Raw genomic sequence first — 23,165 nt, 5'->3', positions numbered from 1 at the left:
TCGCAGATGGAGAAGCATCTGCTTTAAATTTCAAGCCAAGGGCAAAAATTACACAGCCACCAGGTAACAATAGAAAAAACCAAAAAAAGCACACCCAACTTGACCTTGATTCAGAAATAGAAACTGAATAGGAGGAAGCACAACAAAAATTTGGTAACGAATAATACTAGTGATATTAATAACAATATTACTACTACTAACCAAAACGCAACTAACCAATAATCTTGGGCTAATCAAATGGAACAGTTATCTGTTCCTCAAGAGGAGTACGACACTAACCGTTATGATCATTTGCATCCTAACACCCCTGAATTTGTTCACAATTTACATAAACATATGGATGAAACGAACAAAATGGTCGCACAATTAGCAGAAGCTCTTGCTAAAAACACAAAATTGGTAAGAGAAAATATGAATCTAGCTCAAGAGCTCCAGGCAGCAAAAAATCAAATTGCACAGCTGCAACAGCACCAACAACATCTACTAAGAATTCTCAGAAAGGAGGATTCAACTGACAAACCAACTAGATCGATTGCGTCTAAATATGCGACTACAGCCACTACCACCACAAATGATACACCAGCCAAAAAAAGCTATGCAACAGCAGCAGCTAAGGGTAAATCGACAACCAAAAGTCCACCTAAAAAAAGGGCTATCGTGGCTGCTGCACGCCATTTACCGGAAGTTCCAGTTAACTAGGGATATCAATTTATATATATCCTAAGAAAGCATCGTATGACTATCTCACATCTACTTAATATCCTACGCACTTTGTGAATCAAAAATTCGTGTGTACTTGATATTCATTTTCCTGACCATAAAACAGCTGCTCTTTTAATTCATAAAGAGTATACTAGCGTTATTACTAATAAATTACTCAAACTTGGCATTGATCTTAAAGATGATTTTAACCCTTTGGACCCTTCCTTAATAGAATATCCAAAATTAGCTGATTTATCCAATGCAGATCGCGAAGCTAAAATCCTAGAGGTGCATCATGGCTACTTAATGAAAGCATTAACTTTCATCCACGCACCTGTTAAATTTTCTGTAGCACGTTGTTTCTATTTGAGAAAAAAATTACACAGGATGAGTATGATCAAATCCACGCCACATCCCAAACCCAATCCCTGCCACCATCCAATCCTGAAGCAGCAGCAGTTGCTGCTTTACAACAATTAGGCACCAATCTCCCGCCCGAACTAGATGACGACATCCTGATAGACACCAGTGGTGAACCTGCTGGTATAGGCGAACAACAATCTGTATCCCGTCCCAATAGTCCATCACCATCCACTAATGAGAGATAATTATAAATAACTATATTCTATTTAAACAATTAAATAAAATTTATTTTTTATTTTTTTTATTACATAAAAATTATTTTATACATAATAATTTAATCAAAATTGAATATTTATATAAATATAAAAATATGATACAAAATGGAAGGAACTATGAACTTTATGGCTGATGAATATATAGTAGAAAATTATGAAGAACATCAAAATTATAAAGAGGATCTAAAAAAAGAAATAAATAATATTGTGTTAAATAAGTGGGGATTTCTTGAAAATGATTGGAAAAAAATTAATAAAAAATTTAATCATAGGTCAGAATTAAAAGTAATTAAAAATATGAATGAAATAAAAGATATATTGAAAAAAAAATTAGGTTATATAGCAATTTTCTTTTTTTTAAATGAATTATATATGAATAAAGAATATCCTGCTCCATATCTAGAAATTGATAAAGGTCTATATTTAATTTATCATTTGTTAGAAGGAAAAACCCATAAAGAAATAAATAAAAATTTACCATCATCATCATATTATACATTTTATAAATCTTTTTGGATTAAAAATTATGAAAAATTAAATAAAAAAGTTAATGATTGTCTTTTAACTATGTTTTCTAATATAAAAATTCGTATTTTATCAGCATTAATTAAAAATCCTAAATATTTAAAACATATAACCTTATTACTTGATGGACATGATAGTACAATTGAATATAATAAACCTGATATATCATTACAAAAAAAATGGTCTTATAAATTAAAAACAAGTGGTTTACGAACTCAAGTGCTGATTGATATAAATGAAATGGTTATATTTGTTAGTAGAAGTGAATTATGTGGAGAAAGTTCAGATGGAACAATGTTTCTTAATATGAAATTATATAATATAATAAAAGAAGAAGATTGTATTGCATTTGATGGTGGTTATCCTTTATTTTTAAATCAATTTTATGAATTATGTAGTGAAAAAGGTAAAAATTTTAATGATAATAACTTTTTCTATCCTATAAGAAAGGAAGCAGGTATTAATTTAAATGAGCAAGAAAAACATTTTAATAAAGTATTTGGAAAGTTTAGAAATTTAGTAGAAAATCAATTTTGTGAATTAAATAATACATATAAAAGATTTAATAATAATAATTCAACTATAAAAACAACTGATTATAAATATATTAATTTACAACTAAAGATTGCATTTTTATTGAAGAATATTAAGAGATTTTCAGAAAAATTTAATATAATAACACAATCTCATCATAAACTTTGGGAAAGCAATAATTTTGAGTTTCCAAGTGAACATAAGTTAGTAGATATTGTATATATAAACCAAATGGAACAATTAAAAAAAATTAACGAAATAAAACTTATACAGAAAAAAGTTATGGAGCTAAATATAAATAATGATATGATAATTGATAATGATAATAATATAAATTCAGAAGAAACTGAACATAGTGATGTTAATAAAGATGATTTCCCTGAATTTAAAGGTAGAACAAAGAAAAGAAAACGTAATAAAAATAAAAATAAAGTTATTGATATAAATAAAATAAGAGATATAAATAAAAATGATGATATATATGAAATTGAAAAGATAGTAAAACATTCTATTGAAGATAAAGAATATAAATTTTATGTAAAATGGAAGGGATATGATGATGATGAAAGTTCATCGATATCATTATCTGCATTTAATGAAAAAGAACTTTTAAAAGATTATATAATAGAAAAATGTATTCTTATTCAAGGAATAAATTTATAACTAATTTTTATAACTATAATTAAATGTAAAATATTTAAATATATATTTATTATTGTTTATTTATTATTGATTATTCCTCAATGATAAATAATTAATATAATATATAACGATATAAAACTAACGTTATGGAATGCCAATGGATTGACCAGACAGGCAATCCACCCTATTATTAATTTATTCTCAGACTCTACTTTATTATATTTTACAGAAACATGGTTACTCCTACCTCAACGTTATGCAACAGATTGAATCCAACATCATACTTACGGTCGACCAACTGCCAACAATAACCGAGGTCGAATGAGTATAACTTTATTAATCAATCCAAACTGTTCTTATCCTGTTCATATCTTACCATCACCATCCCCACATATATTATCCTACCAAATCGCTGATTTGATAATCCACTGTGTCTACTTACCTCCTTATCATACTTTTCCCGATTCCAAGCCATAGAATTTCTAAACAATATTTCTTTGCATCATACTAACAGCTCTACTACTAACACGATCATTTGTGGCGACCTCAACGCTCGCGATCCAAGGTTCACTGGTGATCACAACTCCAATCCGCGCGGCACTGCTATGCGTAATTGGATTAGTGAAAACCGTTTGCTTTGTTAAAACGCATAAGTTGCTTATGGCCAATATACCTTTTTTGACAAACACAATGATGGTAGTGAAGAAAAAAGTATAATTGATTTATTTTTTAGTACATGACACTTGGCCACCCCATCCTTATCCATTACCATACTCAACGATCTTGGATCCAAACACAAACCCGTACACCTTCGATTCACAACAACATCCTCCCCTCCTAACCGCATGGATCATCCTCGTCAATTATGGCATCTTGGTAAACTTGCTGATAATGACATCCGCAAGGAGTATATTCAGCAATTTTCCAACAATATCCCGCCTATACATCAACAACTACAGCAGGCTCTGATTGAAACCAACAAACCAGATATTGAACAACTATCATGGATCTTACTGATGTCATCCATAGTATCTTAGACCAAACTGTCAAAAGAAAATCACCGCGGATGCCAAAAGCCAATTGGTTTTGGACAGATGAATTGGATAAAGCTTTCAATGAAAGAGAATCTTATTACCAACGCCGTCGTACAGCAGAAGGTATACAAAAAGCTTATTGGATTACTAAACATGAAGAAGCACGTAAACACTTTAAATCCTTAATAGCACAGCGCCGTCGCCAAACTTGGAAAGAATTTTGCAACAAACTTGCATCTGATGATTTCTCTAAAACAACAGCATCCATAAAACGTATTAGGCAGCATAGGAATATCCATCCTTGTTTTACGGTTCCGGCTGGCCCATAGGTTGCTGCTGATCGCAAGAAACATCATTTACAAACAGTCTTTGCTGGTACTAACTTACCTAGGCACCGCCCTAATGCTCCAATACCAGAATTCAGTCCTCATAATGTTTATGAGGATGATGATAAGCTTACTAATCACACTGACCGTCTTTTTACTAACGAACTGGTTAAATTTGCTTTAGAAAAGTCGCATCCAAAAAAGCACCAGGTATTGACCGTTTACGAAAAGGAACTTGCGTTGACCTATGGGTCAAGAAAACACTGACCCGACCCGACCCGTTCAATCCGACGGGTCAAAACTCGGGTTGACAGGTCAAGACTGATTTCGATATGATGATGAAGGAAGTGTCAATCAGCCTGAGCTTGAGCACTGGAAGTGCAAAACTCCATATATATACCTATATACACAGCTCTCCAAGATAATGACACGCATCCTAGCCGTGCTAGTAACATCTACGTTTTGTGTGATTATTCTTAAAGGCTAAGGGTTTTGTGCCATCACAAAAGAATTTGCTTGGGCTCACATGTATTAAAGAAAGCATAATGGTTAAAGTTTGGTTGAAAATCGACTTCCCTATATGCCCCTAATAATCCTTTTCCTTTTCCCTTTTCTTATCACTTCTTCCTTCTTCCTTCGTTTTTCTTTTCTCAATTCCTTTTCAGTCTTTTGTCAATTCTCGTCTCTTACTGCCACCACCCTCTATTGTCCGTTCTCATAATGTACTATTGCTGCTTCTTTACTCCTTTTACATATATTGCTTAAAGCTTACTTATCCTTTACTCTTGAATATAAAAGATAATTCCACAATAAAAAGCATTTTATGTTATGGTTCTATAGCAGACATATTGATAACTACATCCTATAGTATAATGATGCTTCCCAACAAGAAGATTGACTACTTGAATACAAGTACCTCATACATATTATATGTATACACGGGTCACAACGGGTTAACGGGTCGGGTCAAGGGTTAGACGGGCTGACCCGCGGGTCAGATTGCGACCCCTAATCTGCAGAACCTGTTGGAGTGTTTCCATGTGAAAATGAGGGGCATGTAGATATTGATTGAGGTGGCGCAAGTTCAATATGTACCAGACAATGACTTCCTTGTTTTTTGTTGATATGGAACATGGTACTCATAAAACCATAGGAAGAATCTGCTGGCTTGATGGCGCGTTTGAGAAGCAGGTCAGCCACTTCTTGTCAAAGCAGTTGTTGACGTTGAGATTGGTTGTGGGGTGTGGTGGCGAGTCTTTTGGTGGTGAGAGGTGGATTCGAGCGAAAATGCAGGTGAAGACCGTCCTTGATGACTGAGTGAATCTATGAATTGTTGGTCAGGCGTACCCAAGCCTAATGAAATTTTGAAAGGCGACCTCCTATTGAGGTGCATTTCCTATTGGCTGTCGAGAAAGGTTGGTGGATCGACCGTTGCTGCTGTTGTTTCAGTTATGGTTGTCGTTGTTGTGGGATTGCCGATTGCAGTGAGTGTTGCAGCTGTTGTTGGAGCTTCATTGGTTGCTGAAGGGGTTATTGTATGCTGGCTGGCCGCCACCTCCCAGTGGTGGGACGCCTCGAAAAAACCAACTATTATTTTGACGACGAAGAGGTCGGGCATCTCTGAGTGGTTCTTGGAGAGTCGTGTTGGTGGACACTACTTCTTTAAATTGATCTTTACCCATGGTATAGTCACAATCCCCAGACAAGGGCGAAGAAGTAAAAGAGGGGTTCACCGCCCCCAGGGCCAGATTACTACATGCTTCTTTAGCAACACTACCAATATGTAAAACTAAGGTACGAACATCATTAACGATGGCAAAAATACGCTCCACTTGGTCAGGAAGAAGAACTGACAACAAAGTGCGCCAACACATCTAAAGGGCGCAGAATAGCGGACAAAGCATACTGGAGTTGTCGTGAGGATTGATCTTCATGACGGTGACCAGCCGAGAAGTGTTAAGCCATCTAAGGAAAAGTAGCTGGGGGGGGGGGTGCATACTTGACACCTGCCATAGGTGGATACTGTTCAATCAAAGCCTTGTGCTCCTCCTCGGAAAGGGTCTGGGCAAATACACCTCGTTCCAGCATAGGCAGCAGTTCCCAAAGTGCAGCTGAAGGTTGCTACTCAATAGCTTGTCGTGTAGGCATATCATGGAGGCTTGGGACCACCATAGATGGGGCCTGATCGGTTCGGCGGGGGCTTGCAGCAATTGTTGCAGTAAATCTTGTTGCTGTGCCACCTGCTGCACAAGCTGTTGCAGTTGACTACTCTGTGTCTTAGAAGAATCGTTCATTCCGAAAGATCAAAGAAAGACTGCGGATATTGCCCGGCGAGCGAAAGAGATGATCGAGTTGGTTCACTTGGATGTTTGCACACCTTTAAAAGTTTTAGAGAAACCTTTTTGGTTTTGTTTCGCTGCAATAAATTGTTGAGAGATGATCACAGCACTCTATGGGTTCAGATTCGAGTCGTAGGACTTACCCAATTGTCTTAGCTTTAGCGACAGACAATTTCGACATCCCGGTCAGAGAAATCAGTGCATGCAGCTTGTTGTGGATGACTAACAGCGGTTTCGATTAGAAACCAGCGTCAAGATGTATTGGTCAGGTAGCTGAGCAGATATAACATTTATCTGGTTTTTCTTTTCATCGTCACAGATATGTATAAATAGCTGTAGAAGACAGGTGAAGGGTAGATTCATTCAGTCTCTTTGAACTGAGCAGCAATCTCGAAGACTTCTTGTCCCTTTATGTTGCTGAACATCACATGGACACTACACATATAATGTATATATTGTACGGTGAAATAGTATATATTTATATTAAAACAACCCAAGGGCCGTAGCAGTAGTATATAATGAAATTAGAAGAGAGTAAAAGCAAGTTCGAAGAGCCAGGGCTGGAGGGTGGGTAAGGGGTATACTATTTTTACATATTTACAACAAAACATTATAAAGGGCCAGAAAGAGAGGAGACAACAACAGTTACAATAAAAATGATGACAAAATGTAATACCGGTGAGAAGGAACCTGCCATTCTTGGTTTTTTCCACCTTCTTCCTTTCACTGCCTGCATAAAATCCATCAATGATGACAAAAGGAGTTATGCACATAAATCTGCCGGCTTTCCACGTGAATACAGGTTGGCTGGGTCTGGGTTACAGTAAATATGTGCTGGAATATTGAGGCTATCAAGATCTGCACGGGCCCGCTCAGTCCATTCAATCCGATCTGAAGGTGTGAAAGCATACTTGCCGAGATTGGCCCAGTAGTATGCTTTTAAGAACCGTATTTCTTGGATAAAATGCATTTCATAAATTCCGTGCCTTAATACCTAGTATCATATAGCATATCCACAAACACATAATATCGATGATGAGCAATTTTTGTGTGATTAGTGTCAGGTATAAGGAGAAAAAGAAAAAAACGTAGCTCACCAGATATCCTTCTACTGTACGGCCAGTACTAATATATGGCAATGCTCGAGCAAGATATAAGCACGGCTGTGTGAATTCCCAAAATTTCACTTGTTGGAATGCATGATTGATTCTTGCAACACCGAGATTGAATCGATCATAGTTTCGTGCATCGTCTACAGAGACCAAATCTACTTGCTCGTACTCAATAAGTCGATAAAGGCCCATGGTAGCAAAAATCAGCCCAAAGATCGGGAATATGTTTGCTACACATTTGAAGTCAATAACGAGTTCTATATCATCGATACCTCCCAGCAAAAAAAAAACGTACGTGTCACAGTGAGCGCAGGAAGACTGTTGACAAGGCTGCGAAGATGATGTCTTGCATATTCGTAGTTTCTGGCGCGTGCATAGTAAGATATCAATGTTCCATGGATCGCAATCTTGTTATAATCAGCTGCCAGCTTCACGTGAGCCTCTAATAACGCTACAAATGGATCACAGTCGCGTAGTCGATCCATGACAATCGCATTCCCGATATTGTATACGCCAAGCCAAATTTCTGCCTCATAGTCGCCATTACTGTGTGCTGTGTCAGCCATCTGTTTAAGCAGAAGCAGATCTTCTGGCGAACTATCCAGTCGACCCTCAAATATTCGCATTGTGATGACCAAGCCAACAGATCGATAAAATGATTGACAATCGGTAATAACACCAAGCGTGCGTACTGCTTGGATGGACTGGTACAGCAAGTCGCGGGCATTGTTGAACTTTCCTGCTGCAAAGCAAAGGAATGCGCATATTGTCAAGGTGCCAGGATCGTTCTTTTCCTCCATGTGCCGCAATGCTTTGGTGATGTAAAATATACTGTGCTCCTTTTGATCATTGATCCAGCACAACAGCGAATTGCGTGCCAAGAATAAGGTATAATTCGGTCCGTCCTCATTAAGTCGTTCACACGCATTTAGACCGATCAAGCAGGTATATACAAACATGCGTCCTTTGCCCGTGTAGAAGTAAATGTTGGAGAGTTGGGCCATGATTTCGACCACGCGTTTCCAAATGAGCTTCTTGGAATGTTTGGTATATTTGTTCCAGGTACCCCATCGACGATGTTGATACTGTGCTGCTCGATTCGTCCAAAATTTGTACATGAATTGAAGGCCTCCATGTGGCCATGGCTCGCCTAGCGCTTCAAGTGCCATAAACAAATACCGTTCACCCTCGTTTAGCTTTGTCCGCATGGTATAACACATGCCAAGACGTCGATAGATATCGCTACAGTGGACCCGTCCAAACTGGGCTGCAATGTTGTCGTTTTTGTCCAAGATTTCGACGATTTTCTTCAGATTGTCGGTTGCTTCAGGAAGTAAATACGATTTGATGTTGAGATCTGCGAGTTGCTCCAAATAAAATAGTTGTTTGCCGAGGCCGTCCGTCTTCATGTAGTGCCGAACAACCTTGCTGAGGAGCTCAGGGTAGTTTTCTCGCGTGAGCTGGGCTTCGTAATATTTCGCAAGTTGCTGGTGAAGGTTGATGCGAGTTTCGTAGGATACCATATCGTAAATGGCTTGTGGAATGGTGATATGAGAAAATGTGTACACAACGATTTCGTTTTCTTGAATATTCGGTGTATCGACTTGCTGAAGAAAGTGATATACGTCGTACTTTTGAATGCTTGCTGTAATCTTTCTCATATCATTGTCCTTGAATATCGCATTACTTTCTTTAATGACGGCTTCGATTTCGTATAAGGTAAAGTATTGATCCAAACAACTGGCAACCTGTGACAGACAGTACTTTAGATTAGAGAAAGAAAAGTCCAAAACAGCCATCATTGTTGTCCGGAACCGTACCGTCAGAATTTCCTGGAAGCTGGCGTCCAGACGATCAAATTGCATCTTGATAATCCGTTTGTAATCAAAATTGCCAAGTAAATCTGCTAAATCAAACTCGTTGCTGCTTGGTACAAGTTCTCCGTTTACCACAGTGACGTGGTTAAAGTCTTTAAGGATAATGGCCATGTTCCTGTAGATATGTGGTGTTAGGGAGGGTAAGCTTATTTGTATGCGCAAAAACGAAAGAGCAAGGGTAGTGCATCAAAAACGTACTTGACATAAAGAGGGTTCCCTGCCGTTCGTTTCTATTTAGGATAAATTAAGTGGTTGTGATATTCAGTAGTTTAAATCAAGCTCGTACCTGAACAACTCGAACAATTTGCGGGCTTATGCGTTTGACGCCACTTTGAAAAGCTTGTAAAATAATCTCGCCGATTTCATCTGGGCCTAATCCATTCAAAGCGATTTCTTCGTGCGATCCCGAGTCACAAAACTTGCTCATGAAAGTGACATTGTAGTCGCGGATAGGTCGTGTTGCCATGATGATCATCACACGCTGACATTGCTCGTGTATTTGGAGAAGCACGCGCACTGATGCAGAATCCGCCCCTGCAGCAACAGCAGCGAATTTTTGTTTTTTCCAAGCATAGAAAACCAGGAGGACGGAGTCAATACATGCTATACCAGCTACTCCTTTTCATATAAGGTAGCTTACATTGAACATCATCACAGATCAACACCAGCCCGATATGCTCTGAAGCGTATCGCACCATACGGGTAATCACTGCTGCAAGTAATATATCTCGTGCACGGCCATCGAGTCGAGCAGTATATCGGTTTTCGGATACATCATTCATTGTGGCAAACGCGGCCTTGAAGAGTGGCAATAGGCTTTCTTGTTCGCCACATTTTTGCAAACAGTGGACGATCAATTCGGCCATTTCGTTGTTGGTATCCAGATTGTGCGTGCTTCCGGAAGTCGAGCGTGTAGCGGATGAATACGATGCCAGACGACGCAGCCATTCACGGTTGCTCATGATTGATATAGACGAGGCTGACGAGGTACGATCTCCTGGTGCAGAACCACCACCACCACCACCACCACCACCACCACCACCACCACCACCACCCGCGCTGACACTGGTGGGACTCGTCTGTGGATTAACAAGGTGGTTTCCGGATGCAGTTGTGGCCGTAGGGTTCAGATAGGACATGCGGCGCTTGGTGTTGGCGGGGATCTTGTCAGAATCGATGATCTCAAATAGCGATAGCAGCAGGTTTTTCACCAGGTAGTATTTAGAGCTCTTTTCGACTATATAGAGGATCGTTAGTCTCTTTGGCACCGCGAATTATATAACTGAGGTACATTACCTTCGGTTGATGATGACCACCTGATTCCCGCACATGAGAGAGAGAGAAGAAATTTAGTTTCTTATCGTGGTGCAAAAAGAACAGACAGAGTCGTTTTCGATTCGTGCTAGGACACTATTTTCAATACACACGTACCATGTCATTACACCTTGCGAAGTGATATTCTTGTTCAATGCATGGCAGAAAAAGCTTTTACCGACGCCCGAAGGACCCGAAATCACGAGCACATGATGGTTCTGAGCCTCGTTCCAATCATCAATCAGCTGCTTAGCACGAGCCAGCTCCAGCTTATATCCAATAAAGTCGGCATCATTTTCAAAGTTGTGGAGCGAGATGCGTTTCGGCTTGCTGCCGCTCTGGCCGAATTTCTGTATTTCATGGATTTGCACTGGCTTGACTTTGCCCTTGACAAAGTGTTCGCCCATGTTTTCAAACTCGCACAGACCACCGATCTGCTGCTTGGTTGCCGCGTCGCACACAACGTTCTTTTTGGCGAATGGGAATTTCAAGAGTCGTACAGCGAGGATGATGGTGTCACCCGAAATGCTGGGATCACGGCGGTAGGGATTGCCCTGTGGAAGCACGGCGTTGAATATTATGCCCGTTGAAAGTGCAATCGAGAAATCGGGCACTTGTAGCTCACGGTACGCATCGCGCAGCTCGATGGCTGCCTTGGCTGCAAACACTGCCTCACGTTCGTGTGAAAGTGGAGGTAGACCAAACACTGCCAAGAGGGTAGCACCTAAGTAAAATCAATGCGTTGTAATTCAGGAAAGAGTCCATCTTCTTTTTATTTTCTGATTTTGCGCTTACCTTTGTCATCGACAGCAAATTGTTGCAGCATGCCTTCGTATTTCACGAGCAACTGCATCCCCTGGACCGTCGCCTTTTGCGCGAATTCCAATCCCTCCGAGGTGGCAACATTAAGCTTGCCTAGACTGACAAACATGATCGTGACGTCCCGAAAATGCGCAGGGAAATTACCATCTGGACTGTGCTGCAGGCGATACAGCGCGCTGCGGTTGACATACTTGTAGTAGTTTGCGTTCGACTCGTTGGATAGTTCAAAGTAGTTCATGTTGCGTATTTTGGGCACAAGTGGTTCGATCTTTAATTTTGATGCTTGTCTCATCAATTCGGGCCGGCCCGACAGATAGCTCGCGTTTGGCGTTGTTTCGCTGCTGGTAGAAGGATGTTGGCTGTGGTGATAGCGGTGGTGATGGTAGTGATGCACTCCTAATCCTCTGCTGTTGCTGCTTCCTTTTCGGCCACCGTGCTCGTCTGTTTCTCGTGATCTCACAATGTAGAACTCTTTGCGCTTCTCATACGATACGTCCAATGGCTGGGTAAAGACAAGCGAGTAGATCTCCGGCGTGATGCTCATCTCACCTGCTTTTGCTGCTGAAAGGGCTTCCTCCAGCGACTCAACTGCTGGGCCAGATATGGCATACTCCAATCTGCCATTGTATTCCGTAAAGTACGAGTCGACTGCATCCAGTTCGTCCGCACTTAGCTTGGATATCCGTTTGCTTTTCCGATTGCTGCTGTTGTCACCACCAGCGCTCGCATTCATGTGTGTTGCTGTTGGAAACCGATCCGTAGATCGTGGTTTTAATTCAGGATTTATCTCCCCAATGATGACGTTGGTTACGTCGCCGCAAGACACTGCAATGTGAAGCTCTAAGTCGATTGCGTTCTTGTTGGTGTTTGACGATTCAGTAGACACACTGCATCGTCGTGCATACAACCTGTCGTGCTGGTTTTTGCGCCGTAGGAAAGGCAGACAGCTCCAAAAGTCAAACGCCATCGAGTATTCGTCAGGGTATTCGGGAAGATGGTCTATCGAATCTGCGCCGGCTGGACGAGTCGCTATCGTGGAAGAGGATGGCCGTCTATTCTGTTGATCTTCATTGCTAGACGAGCTTTGTCCGTCAAATAAAAAAAATCGTTGCATTTTTGCACCGCGTGTCTGTTGTCGATCGATTTCGCCTGACGTCGTTCGATGCTTTGTTCGTTCTTCTGCAGTAAGATACACGCGATAATGGGAAAGACGCGCTAGTAATTGTTGGCCGCATTCTACTGCACGTCGTACAAGCACTCTTCTTTGCCGTTCTGTCGTTTCTCGATCACTGTTACCGAAGCTTCCGTCTAATTCTGAGTCTGCTTCGCTCGAGGCACCAGGTTCTCGTGGATTCTGCTGGAAGCTCACCAAGACTGCATCACCGAGGAACTTGACAACATCGCCACCAAAAAATTCGATTATTTGAATGCACTAAACAAAGAGGGGCAGTTTTCATGAATCATGTTGTTAGATGCACGCTATGCAGGTGGAGTAAACATGCAAAACGGCCAAAAGGAAGATTCATGCATACTTCACCCATATATGCTCCGATTTCTAATGCGATTGCTTCGGCACCTGATTCACCTTTTTCGGAAGCCAGGGTCGTCAACTACAGAATAAGGCAATTGCGAAATAAGAAAAACCGCTGTGTGGGTGAGCGGCCAAAGACTGCAGAAAGACTTTGGTGTGTGCGTGTGTATCTGCGAGTGGTTCGAATGGGTGTGTGTCTTTTCTTTTGCAAGTGTGGACTACAAGAATCTGTTACCTGGCTGAAACCTGCAGGGAGAGAAAGAAGAGAACAAGGAAGGAATGAGCATGTGTCTATACAGCACAGCAGAGCAAAGAAGGGAGTGACCAAAAGATCAAGGTCTGCACTGTTTTGACGTTTATTTACCAACAACATCCACCATGAGTACAACACCAAACTGGGTTTGGCTGTATGGTATTTCCAAATGGTCGTTAAGGGCATGCAACGATCGCACATACTATTTTTAAAACAGTTGATTAATTTATTTGATCCGAAATGAAAGGTCATGGACATTTTTAAGCTTCGGATATGAGAAAGAAGGAAACAAAGAACGAAGGACTTGCTTTTGCAATATATGGAGCAATGTTGAACATGGCAAGCGTTTGCCCGGAAAGCGATTAGGGGTTTGCTTTTTCTTATATTTTTTTTTGTGGCTCGAGCTGTACTTTGTATTGTAGCAAAAGCGTTTTCTTCTTTCACTGGCCACCCGGATAAGAGTATAAGTACAGAGGCAACGGCGTAGTTTTTTTGCAACAAAGCTCTCTCACACTGTCTCCCAAACTTTGATGATGATGACGATGACGTTACAGATGCACTAAACAACCCCCCACCCCCAATGTTTTAATGAAAACGCGGGGGTGGCTCATAAAAAAAGCCATGGAATACTAATTGGACGCCTGATGCCGCTCGCTCAGGCCAAATCCACCCCCTCTCTTTCTATATATCGAGCCCCCATCCCTTTCTTCCTGGTTCTGCCTAGAAACACACAAGGCAGCGCAAGAACGGGCTTTTTCGAGCATATTCTAGCTTTGTTCCAGGTATTCTACCGTTGTTGTACTTTATTGTCCAGTCGAGATTGGATCCATGCGACATACGCTGGCGAGTTTCCAGAAATACACCGATGAATATCCGATAATCCACCCGTCACCAGACCAAATGCGGCTCCAAACATCAGCGAATATCTTACGCTCCCCCGTGATAATTTAGCTAGTGGTCCTTGTTAATATTCACGGCAATTCCCAAAAGAAGCGGCTACTTAAAGAGTAGGGGAAACTTACTAAAGGTAGAAAAGATGGCGCCAGAGACAGCGCCTGCTGCTACAGAATTCGCTACGTCCGGTTCACCACGCATATGATCCAATCCGGCCTCAAGAGCTCCATACATCAAACAAAGTCCACCGGTTCGCACGGCATACCGAGCACCACGTTTGATGCCACCCAATGCCATCCGATAATTTTTCGTCTTGTGGTAGAAATACCATCCCTGAACTGTCGTTGGTAGTCGATGTGCGTTCTCGGCAAGGTATTGAAGACCGGCGTGTCGTCCTCCAATAAACGAGCCAATACTGAATCCCCAAAAACTACCAACGCCGGTCATGAGCACTAATCGTTGATTTACGTTGAGGCTTGCTCGACCTGTCACTGCATGTTCAGTTGTTTTCGCATCGTCGTTGCCATCCGCAGCAAATGTTGGTGGTACGGTGGTTAAGTTAACGCCGTCGGAAAGCGTGTAGCGTGGTGGTGTAAGAGCATTAACGGGTTGTGATGTAGGTGCTTGAGAAAGGGTCGTCGGCTCGTGTTCGGTCATTATTATTGTTATTCCTTGAAGGAGTTGGCAAAAGTTTAAGTTCGTGCCTGCCACAAAAAATCAAAGCTCTCTTTATTTTACTCCTCCGCGCCTCGATGGCAAGCACGACTACAATCAGCGGCAACAACTGAATATTTGAAAAACTTGACACTAGTAGCCGTGTTAATGTGTGATGAATCAGAGCCATAAAACACAAAGCCACTTTAATAAAGAGCTGTGAAAAATAAATGTCTTTAGGAAACCCGAGGAAAACAGCTCTTACTTTTATAATTGTGGGTGCAGATATGCCACTTTAATGCTGAAAAGGATCCAGAATCTGCTCCAGAGGATGTCCTCCTCTAGACACACACACACACACACACATATATACTTGTCTTTACAGCATTTTCAAAGTGTCTATCGTATCTTTCTCTGTGATTTCCTTTTTCTTACCTAGTCTCCCAACAATTTCAACATGCTTTTCCCATTATACAACTGGGGGTTTTTCAGGTGTGGTATTCCTCATTTGTAAATATTCTCCCCCTGATTGTACCGCGAGGAAGGTCACTAAGTCTTCCTTGAAAAGAATCTACATTTGGACTACACTCTATACATAGCTCACCTTGACTGTTTCTGCGTTCAGAGTATCTAGCGTTACAGTATATATGTTGTATACTTGTCATTGGCAGCTGCTCCGAGGCATCTGGGCTACGAGCACAGGTAATGGCGCCATATTTTCCCACAAGTTTCGAACTTTATCATGTACTTTGTTTAGTTGGACGTACAGGATACTATTACAGCAACTGTTGCTTGATTATTCGCTCATACATTCACGTGTAAATAAGGACTTCTCATACTAAGCGTGCAGCTGTTCAGCATCCTTTTTGCTTTGCGATTGAGTTCGGCGCAATGTAATATGGCGATCGTAAAAATGAGCAACTATATTCGTACGACGAGCTCGCCAAGTTACCACAAGTTATGTTGAAGTTCTCATCGGCAAGTACATATCTCTTGTGTCGATCTTTGTATAAAATCACCAACGATATAAGATGCAGTCCGGCAACAATTAGATGTTGTCCTTTTATGGCGCCGGGGAAGGTTAATTATGCCGGTACAACTCGCCTCCAGATTGTTTGGAGAACTTACGGCAAGCGTTCTCAGATAACATGAACGCATACAGCTGTATATGGAGGAACTTAGTAATAAGTACGAGATGGTGATATTGGGCAGTCAAACAATCAACACTATGTTTACGTAACTTTCGGAGACAATGTGCACAGCCCTCAAAAATGCCAATGACCTGAAATCATGAAAGCTCTAAACTACATCCTTGTTCAGTAAATCTTTATCTTTTACGTAAAAGTCTTTCTAAATGCCTCTTTAGTATACAGATAATGCATGTGGCACAGTAGAGAAAATAAGAAACATGTCAATTATGTAGCGCAAATGCAGATGAGTCTCATTTATATTTACAAGTATGGAAAAAAGTGCTTTATTTTCCATTGACACACAAACTCTATTGCTGTCCTACCAAGGAAGTTCTTTGCCTTGAAAGGATATAAATTTGCCATTGGTTTCCAGTGACATATCTCCAATAACCGAGAGCATACCACTGACCGACTCTTCCGGTGTATACAAAGCCTGATCGGTACCCATATCTGTCTTTACCCACCCTGGATGCAATGCCAGAACCACAAATCCTTCTTCACCCAGTTCTCCGGCCAATGTTCTTGTCAGCATGTTTTCCGCTGCTTTGGATACACGGTACTATTGGAGGTAATTTTAGCAATATAGTTTTTGGTAGACTAACTCACAAAGCTAGTATTACTGTATAATTGCTACTAATACTCAAAGATGTACTAAGTAGCAAATGCACTAGAGAAGGAAGACGACTTACGGCTGCACCAATTCCGCGGGTAGTATTCTGCATGGATGCCATAATCGAGACAATATTCACGATATGCCGAGTATTACGCTTACGAAGCCATGGTAAAAGCGACATGGTGACAGTCGAAGTGCCAACCACATTTGTTTCGAAAACATTCATATAGTCCTCTGCAGTACTGGAAAAAAAATTATCAATTTTAGTGGGTGTCGAATTGAGAACGGGGTGCGTGCGTGGGAAAGGAGAAGACCTTCTTGCAAGCTCTATATATAGTTCTTACGTATTTGTAACATTAGCACCCGAAACGCCAGGAATAGCAGCATTGTTGATCAGTACATCGATGCCTTCGGGGGCCAGTGTCTGTATTTGCTCGACAGCTGCCTGAAAAGAAAGGAAAATTATATATCATGTTTCATGAGGATGAGAATGAAACGCACATAGAACGCAAAGTACACATGTGACATGGTTGTAAAAGTTAAAGCTTACCTTGACGGATTCTTGATTTGTTATGTCCATAGCGACAGGATGCACATTTATATCATTGATTAAGACCTGGAGTTTATCTGACTGGTGTGGGTTACGTGCGCATGCGAACACAGTATGGCCCTTGGCAGAGAGCTGCTTGATAAACTCAACACCAATTCCTCGAGACGTGCCCGTGACAACAAAAGTCAATGTCATTTAGAATATTTTTGATTTGTTCCGGGATGTGAAGTGTGAATAACCAAAAGAAAAATGGTATTTTATGAAAGCCTTTTATATTTTTGTTTGTAAGTACGAGTTTCGAGAGTACACAGCTAGCTATCTATTATGTAATTCGTCGACTTGGTTCTCAGTGTGTACGGCAAAACCATCACCGAGCATGGTCACGTAACACAGCGTGCTCACGCATGTTGTGCTACTGCTACTGATCAGAACTTTTATTTGCTTTTAAGCGGTTATCCCACTTGTATATTGTGGTTAATATGATGTTGATTGCTCGGGATATAGCAATGACGTGTATGTATTACTGTTTGACGTAATATAGTGGTGCACGCTACGTGTTACCGGAAAAGCCTTAGTATTGCCGTCCGATGGCAAATCAATGGTCCACATAGATCATTGATGATGATGGAAGTGTCTTTTCTCAGTTTACTGTGCCGAATGCTTATTACTTTTCATTACACCATTTCGTAAAAAAAATTAGATCCTACCCGAGAACTACAACATGAGTCAAAAAATACAAAACGATCAGGTGGCCGATCCTTAAATAGTTGCTCCTACGAATCATTACTTTAAATTTATCATAGGGTGTCACGCAAGGTCAGCAGCTAAGTGCCACATAAACAATCAAGGCGCAGCGTATGTGCTACTACTATGTACTACTACAGTATTAACTATGGAGACTGAACATATCCCTGCAAATCGCGATCTCTTTTTCAATTAGCTATCAGCTTTCTGATAAAGCACAAGACCGCCTCTACCTCCTAAACTGACTTTTCTCGTCCTTCTCAATACTCGAGTATAGATATCGCGCACAGCTGTTCAACAACAGTAATCAGTAGCAGCATGAAACCGTTAATGTCTACCACCGAGCAACTGAATGATATACACTCATACAAAAATGGTACGTACTTGGATTCTGAACGCAGCTCAATTAGCTGCTGCATGGGTTATACAGGCACTTGGCTAATATCTTTCTACGACACAACATTCAAGTTTTGCGCCAAGTAAAAGAGCGCGTTTTGAAACACGAGAGAAATACGCCCCCTCTCTCGTTCCGCACTGGCGCTTCTAATTTTGAGTAAGCAAAGGCGCGTGGGGGAGCTTCCCCTTTCTTTATCTCAATCTCTTAATTAAAACACAGGCCGTACGAAATGTCCACCAAAAAACTAATCAACGAACTCGATAAAAAACTTCAAAAGCTTCAATTACTTCACGATGAAATTGGCACAGCAAGCGACAAACAAGACGAACAATTACGAACGCTTTTTAATCAAATGTTACACGTAGCCGATCAACACCATGACCAAATCGCATACGAGCGAGAATCGCTTGAAGGAGCCATTAAAGCAGAATATCAACGCATCTCTGCTTTAAAACGACTGATGGGTGAATACGTTGACGACAGTGTTACCTATAGCAACTCGCTGCTGTCGACTTTACACGATCTTAAAGTGGAACGAGAGATTGTGGAAAAGGTATTACACCTTTTTTGTTCTTTATTCTTGGAGGGCCTTTCTTCAAAATTTCTCATAACGAAAATAACAACAATAGCATTATCAAAAGCGTCTCGATGGCGTCATCGGTAATTGTTTCGTATTTTTACGTGCCGTAACAACCAGAACGATACAAGCTATATTCACACGTTAGCAACAAATATTGTAATATAGAGTTACAACATGAAATCAATGCCTTTGTTGACAGCCTAGAAAGTTTCGTCAACACCAGCCTTATTGTGCACGAGAGCATTGATGTGTCCTTACCGGCGGTTACTGCCTTAGAAGAAGAAACACGACGATGTCAAAACGAACATGTAAATTGATATCTAATACTACACAACTCCAACCACCATCGGGAAAGCATATATATATTAAACTGGAAGCCCTTTTTAAATCGTATTATATAGCGTGCAAGAAAACAACGCGTCAACGAAAGCGCAAAACGGATGATTGACTTATGGCTCATGCTTGGATTGGCTCCTCAAAGCGATCGAGATAGTGCCATGTATCAATTGCACGACGATATTCCTGAAGCTGAAAAGAACTCTTTGTATGCAGAACTAATAAAAGATGAAGGCCTACGATACATCGCCCAAAGAATAACAGAGGTAAACAGAAGAAAACTGCCATTTGTATCTTTTTATTTGAGGCCATGCAAGTTTGTAGTACAATTCTGACGCAAGAGGGGTTGTTGTTATTGTTCAGCTTGAGGATATAAGGCAGGAACGCGAGTTTCGAAAACAAGAAGTGATACAACATTTGAGCCATCTGTGGGAGAGACTCAAGATACCAGCTCATGACCGTGAAAGCTTCTTAGCTGGAAGCAATGGATTGAAGAAAGAGGATATTGAAAAGGTAGACCAGATGGCTTCAGTAGTAGTATTAGTGCATGCATATCTGACATATATTTTACTCCTTCTTCGTCTTTTAGTATGAAGTCGAGCTGGACAGACTGACAAAGCTCAAGGCAGAACGAATACAGGAGTTTATCTTTGATGCACGACAAGATCTCAATAGGCTGTGGGATCAATTGTATTTCTCAGTGGAAGAGCGTCAGGAATTCGACCAAGCTTTTAAACGTAAGTCATGCTCTTAGTGGGGAGGTGCTCTCTTACCGTTGTTTGATTTCGAAGATTTGGGAGGGTCCCATGTTCGAACTAACAAGCAAACTTTCTAGCCGAGTACAATGATGCTATTCTCGGCCTCCATGAAAATGAAATTGCACGGCTCCGCCAGTTGATTCAAGATCGCAAACCTATCCTCGAAAAGGTGGAAAGCCACATGAAGCTTTTGGAAGAAATCAAAGACTTTGAGGTATAGTTAATAAGAAAACGGTCAAAGAAAAGAAGTTTAAACGGCTCTAACTCGTTCTTTTTCTGTAGGAGATTACGAACGATCCTTCGCGTCTGTTCAGCAAAGGCCGACGCGATCCTGGGCGGTTGCTCCGCGAAGAGAAATTTCGTAAGAGGATAGCGCGTGAGCTGCCCAAGGTAAGATAACGGACACAAAGATCAGCGTGTATTACAGATAGGAGAAAGAAAGTTTGACCCTATTGTTTGTAGAGTAAAGACGAACTGGTCCGTGCCCTGGTCGAGCATGAAGTGCTGACAGGAAATCCGTTTTATGTGTACGGGAAGCCTTATATCAAGCAGATCATGTCTTCTGACGACGGCACAAATGCAAGAAAGAAAAAGGTAATTGCTTATTTGAATTATATTGATGACGATGATAAAGAGAACATGAACTAACTCGTGATAACGCTTGTTTTATCAGATCAATCCGAATGCTGACACAGGATCGTCGTCTAAAAGTACGGAGAACAATGGAAAGACAGCCAAACAGCGACGCCTACGCTATGACTTGGACGACGATACCGAAATCTATTACAATAAAGCAGCTACAAGCCCAGGGTTCAAATCGCCGAGTTCACGGTTCGCCTTTCGTACACCACAACCCACACGAACTCTCAACTTTAATTCCCGACTCGCAGAACGAAGCCGACGCTTACGCACCTTGAAACATCGACGGGACGATGGTGATGATGAAGGAGATGATGACGACGAGCCAAGTATACTTCATCGAGTACGCGAAAACAACATCTGCAAACGAAGAGCAAATGCAGTAAGGGTAAAGAACCTGCGTAATAGCAGTGGAGGCAGCAGCGATGATCGTCATACGTTGGATAGTCTTTTCTCGGACGTGATACCCGACGAGAACACAGCACCATCATCATCAGAAGCTGGCTCTGAAATCGGTGGTGGAAGCATTGTTGATCTGAAGTTGCAGCAGCAACAGCAAAAACAACAGCTAGTGGTGCCACCAGCAATAGCAGCAACATCATCCTCGAAAGGCAAAATGCTGATGAGCGATGATGATTTTTCAGTGAACCTTGATATCTTTGATGATGGTCCTGAATTGAGCGACTTATCAGCCGATGAATCATGAGCCTATTTCATTCCACATCGTTCGTCAACCCCAAATCCCCACATTTCGCCCCTGCCATCCTTTTACCGTCACTTCCTAATAACATCCGTTTCAGTCTTTCTCCCAGGCATTCCTCTCTTCCCTTTGTCTGAAACTTGTATATTTTTTCTCATTTCGAACCTTTTTAGTATATATATATAAAGTAGTGGCTGAAAAAAAAGCATGCAGTGAAAGAAAGAGGTTATAAGACTTGCAGTTTTCTGCCTCTACGGGATTGTTGACAGGTTTTTTTTGTGGAATAGCGTGATTGTAGTGTGTATATGTGCTTGAGTGTAGGGTTGATCTAGAGAAAATTATAAGATTAGGCAAGGAAGCGGAAGTACACCCATACGGCAATGATGACCAACGGAACGAGGATGCGCAAGGCACTGTAATAAAACGGAGTCAGCTTCCTTCTCTTATACACCTAAAACAAACACACACTCTCTTTCGTCCCACATCCATTATGACTGCTTACTTTCCCTGAGGTGCCGAACTGGAAGATACATTGTTGGTTGTACTTGGAGCAGCAATAGGTTGAGACTAATAGCAGGCGACGACGAAAATAAGGTTAGTCACCATCACATACTCATATATCTCTCTCCAAGGACACTATAAACAAAATATCACGCTACCGCAGGATCAACGTCACCAATATAATACTTGTCTAACAGTTCGCGTGCATCTTCCGAGTGACCGACATCGTCAAAGGGACCAGTGGCATCCCTGGCCCCTTCATCAATCAAGACTTCTTCACCACCAGGATGCTAAAATGTTTGTTCGTGTGTGAGACCTTTCCTTTCTTTTTCATACTTGGCGCGTAGTTTTTTTTGGCTCTGGTGTATATTGCACTAGTACTACATCTTTTTTTGTAACAACGTACTTCATCTACAAAGGCAGTGATATCATACACCTTGCCACTGATGACCATGTACAAATCTTCTCGTGTGTTGTGCTTTGCGATTTCCTCGTAGGTGAATATTTTAACGTCGGACATGGTGTTTTTGTTTAGAAAGAAAAGGGGGAGGTTGCAGATGCAATTAAAGAGAAAGAGAGAACGGGAGAAACCACTACTAAGAGCTATAAGAGCTATCGGACAAAGAATTGGGATAAGGCGATACGCGTTTCCCGTGGCTTGTCTTACTGGTGTATTCCGTAGGTAGCAAGCGCCTGTGTTACACTAGCACATTTTCAGGAACAAACGTGTCGGACGCGTTGACAGACACGAGTCGAATCTCGACTTATCGTAACGGTTGAGTGATGGATTATTTCACTTTGGCAGCGGTGGGGATACCAAAATGGCTGTAGTGTGTGCTTTCGGACAATTATCTTTAAGAGTTTACGATAAGCAATGGCACCTTTATCCCAAAAAACTATATCATGATGCCTATACGTAGGTATAAAGTCTATTCGATAAGCTTTTGCTATTACCGTGGA

At 41.1% G+C, this 23,165-nt stretch overlaps 7 protein-coding genes across 7 annotated transcripts; 2 read left to right on the top strand and 5 right to left on the bottom strand.

Moving 5' to 3' along the window:
• Positions 1-777: 777 nt before the first annotated feature.
• Positions 778-1,182, top strand: BDB00DRAFT_767204 (uncharacterized protein; the record flags this gene model as incomplete). The annotated part of the gene is made up of 1 exon (XM_053119652.1): positions 778-1,182. A coding segment is annotated over one exon (405 nt), but the record flags the coding sequence as incomplete, so codon positions are not given.
• A 4,802-nt stretch (positions 1,183-5,984) lies between these two features.
• On the bottom strand, positions 5,985-6,377 carry BDB00DRAFT_913518 (uncharacterized protein; the record flags this gene model as incomplete). Its single annotated transcript, XM_053128680.1, has 1 exon — positions 5,985-6,377. A coding segment is annotated over exon 1 (291 nt), but the record flags the coding sequence as incomplete, so codon positions are not given.
• A 1,126-nt stretch (positions 6,378-7,503) lies between these two features.
• On the bottom strand, positions 7,504-13,683 carry BDB00DRAFT_883852 (uncharacterized protein; the record flags this gene model as incomplete). The annotated part of the gene is made up of 12 exons (XM_053128271.1): positions 7,504-7,734; positions 7,838-8,082; positions 8,148-9,600; positions 9,673-9,844; positions 9,928-9,959; positions 10,016-10,263; positions 10,370-10,966; positions 11,026-11,045; positions 11,161-11,767; positions 11,839-13,297; positions 13,398-13,450; positions 13,632-13,683. The coding sequence occupies 12 exons, from the start codon at positions 13,681-13,683 to the stop codon at positions 7,504-7,506; spliced, it is 5,169 nt and encodes a 1,722-aa protein (XP_052977644.1).
• A 753-nt stretch (positions 13,684-14,436) lies between these two features.
• On the bottom strand, positions 14,437-15,200 carry BDB00DRAFT_767208 (uncharacterized protein; the record flags this gene model as incomplete). Its single annotated transcript, XM_053119653.1, has 2 exons — positions 14,437-14,581; positions 14,650-15,200. The coding sequence occupies 2 exons, from the start codon at positions 15,198-15,200 to the stop codon at positions 14,437-14,439; spliced, it is 696 nt and encodes a 231-aa protein (XP_052977643.1).
• Positions 15,201-16,511: 1,311 nt separating this feature from the next.
• BDB00DRAFT_833369 (4-dihydrotrisporin dehydrogenase) lies at positions 16,512-17,910 on the bottom strand. The gene is made up of 4 exons (XM_053124273.1): positions 17,551-17,910; positions 17,345-17,445; positions 17,077-17,242; positions 16,512-16,946 (listed from the first exon to the last, which is right to left on the bottom strand). The coding sequence occupies exons 1-4, from the start codon at positions 17,743-17,745 to the stop codon at positions 16,707-16,709; spliced, it is 702 nt and encodes a 233-aa protein (XP_052977642.1). The 5' UTR covers positions 17,746-17,910; the 3' UTR covers positions 16,512-16,706.
• A 906-nt stretch (positions 17,911-18,816) lies between these two features.
• Positions 18,817-21,847, top strand: BDB00DRAFT_833367 (microtubule associated protein-domain-containing protein). Its single transcript, XM_053124272.1, has 10 exons — positions 18,817-19,244; positions 19,321-19,351; positions 19,437-19,579; positions 19,673-19,873; positions 19,971-20,120; positions 20,197-20,344; positions 20,443-20,579; positions 20,648-20,755; positions 20,828-20,959; positions 21,039-21,847. Exons 1-10 carry the CDS (start codon positions 18,921-18,923, stop codon positions 21,708-21,710), a joined length of 2,046 nt encoding a protein of 681 aa, XP_052977641.1. The 5' UTR covers positions 18,817-18,920; the 3' UTR covers positions 21,711-21,847.
• BDB00DRAFT_833364 (cytochrome b5-like heme/steroid binding domain-containing protein) lies at positions 21,848-22,797 on the bottom strand. The gene is made up of 4 exons (XM_053124271.1): positions 22,612-22,797; positions 22,364-22,495; positions 22,207-22,271; positions 21,848-22,117 (listed from the first exon to the last, which is right to left on the bottom strand). Exons 1-4 carry the CDS (start codon positions 22,723-22,725, stop codon positions 22,051-22,053), a joined length of 378 nt encoding a protein of 125 aa, XP_052977640.1. The 5' UTR covers positions 22,726-22,797; the 3' UTR covers positions 21,848-22,050.
• Positions 22,798-23,165: the final 368 nt, after the last annotated feature.

This window comes from Zychaea mexicana (assembly GCF_025766255.1).
Source record: "Zychaea mexicana strain RSA 1403 chromosome Unknown BDB00scaffold_59, whole genome shotgun sequence".
In the NCBI taxonomy this organism is placed as follows: Eukaryota; Fungi; Mucoromycota; class Mucoromycetes; order Mucorales; family Lichtheimiaceae; genus Zychaea; species Zychaea mexicana.
Note: the sequence above shows the minus strand (reverse complement) of the source record. Positions and strands in the feature narration are given on the sequence as shown.

Coding starts and splice junctions, on each gene's coding strand:
- BDB00DRAFT_833369 (XM_053124273.1), bottom strand. CDS start 17,745: ATGACATTGACTTTTGTTGTCACGGGCACGTCTCGAGGAATTGGTGTT. Junction 17,243..17,344: donor GGTGCTAATGTTACAAATAC/GTAAGAACTATA, acceptor TTTTTTTTCCAG/TACTGCAGAGGACTATATGA. Junction 16,947..17,076: donor CCCGCGGAATTGGTGCAGCC/GTAAGTCGTCTT, acceptor TACCTCCAATAG/TACCGTGTATCCAAAGCAGC.
- BDB00DRAFT_833367 (XM_053124272.1), top strand. CDS start 18,921: ATGTCCACCAAAAAACTAATCAACGAACTCGATAAAAAACTTCAAAAG. Junction 19,874..19,970: donor TCGCCCAAAGAATAACAGAG/GTAAACAGAAGA, acceptor GTTATTGTTCAG/CTTGAGGATATAAGGCAGGA. Junction 20,345..20,442: donor ATTCGACCAAGCTTTTAAAC/GTAAGTCATGCT, acceptor CAAACTTTCTAG/CCGAGTACAATGATGCTATT.
- BDB00DRAFT_833364 (XM_053124271.1), bottom strand. CDS start 22,725: ATGTCCGACGTTAAAATATTCACCTACGAGGAAATCGCAAAGCACAAC. Junction 22,496..22,611: donor TCACTGCCTTTGTAGATGAA/GTACGTTGTTAC, acceptor CAAACATTTTAG/CATCCTGGTGGTGAAGAAGT. Junction 22,118..22,206: donor AGTTCGGCACCTCAGGGAAA/GTAAGCAGTCAT, acceptor GTTTTATTACAG/TGCCTTGCGCATCCTCGTTC.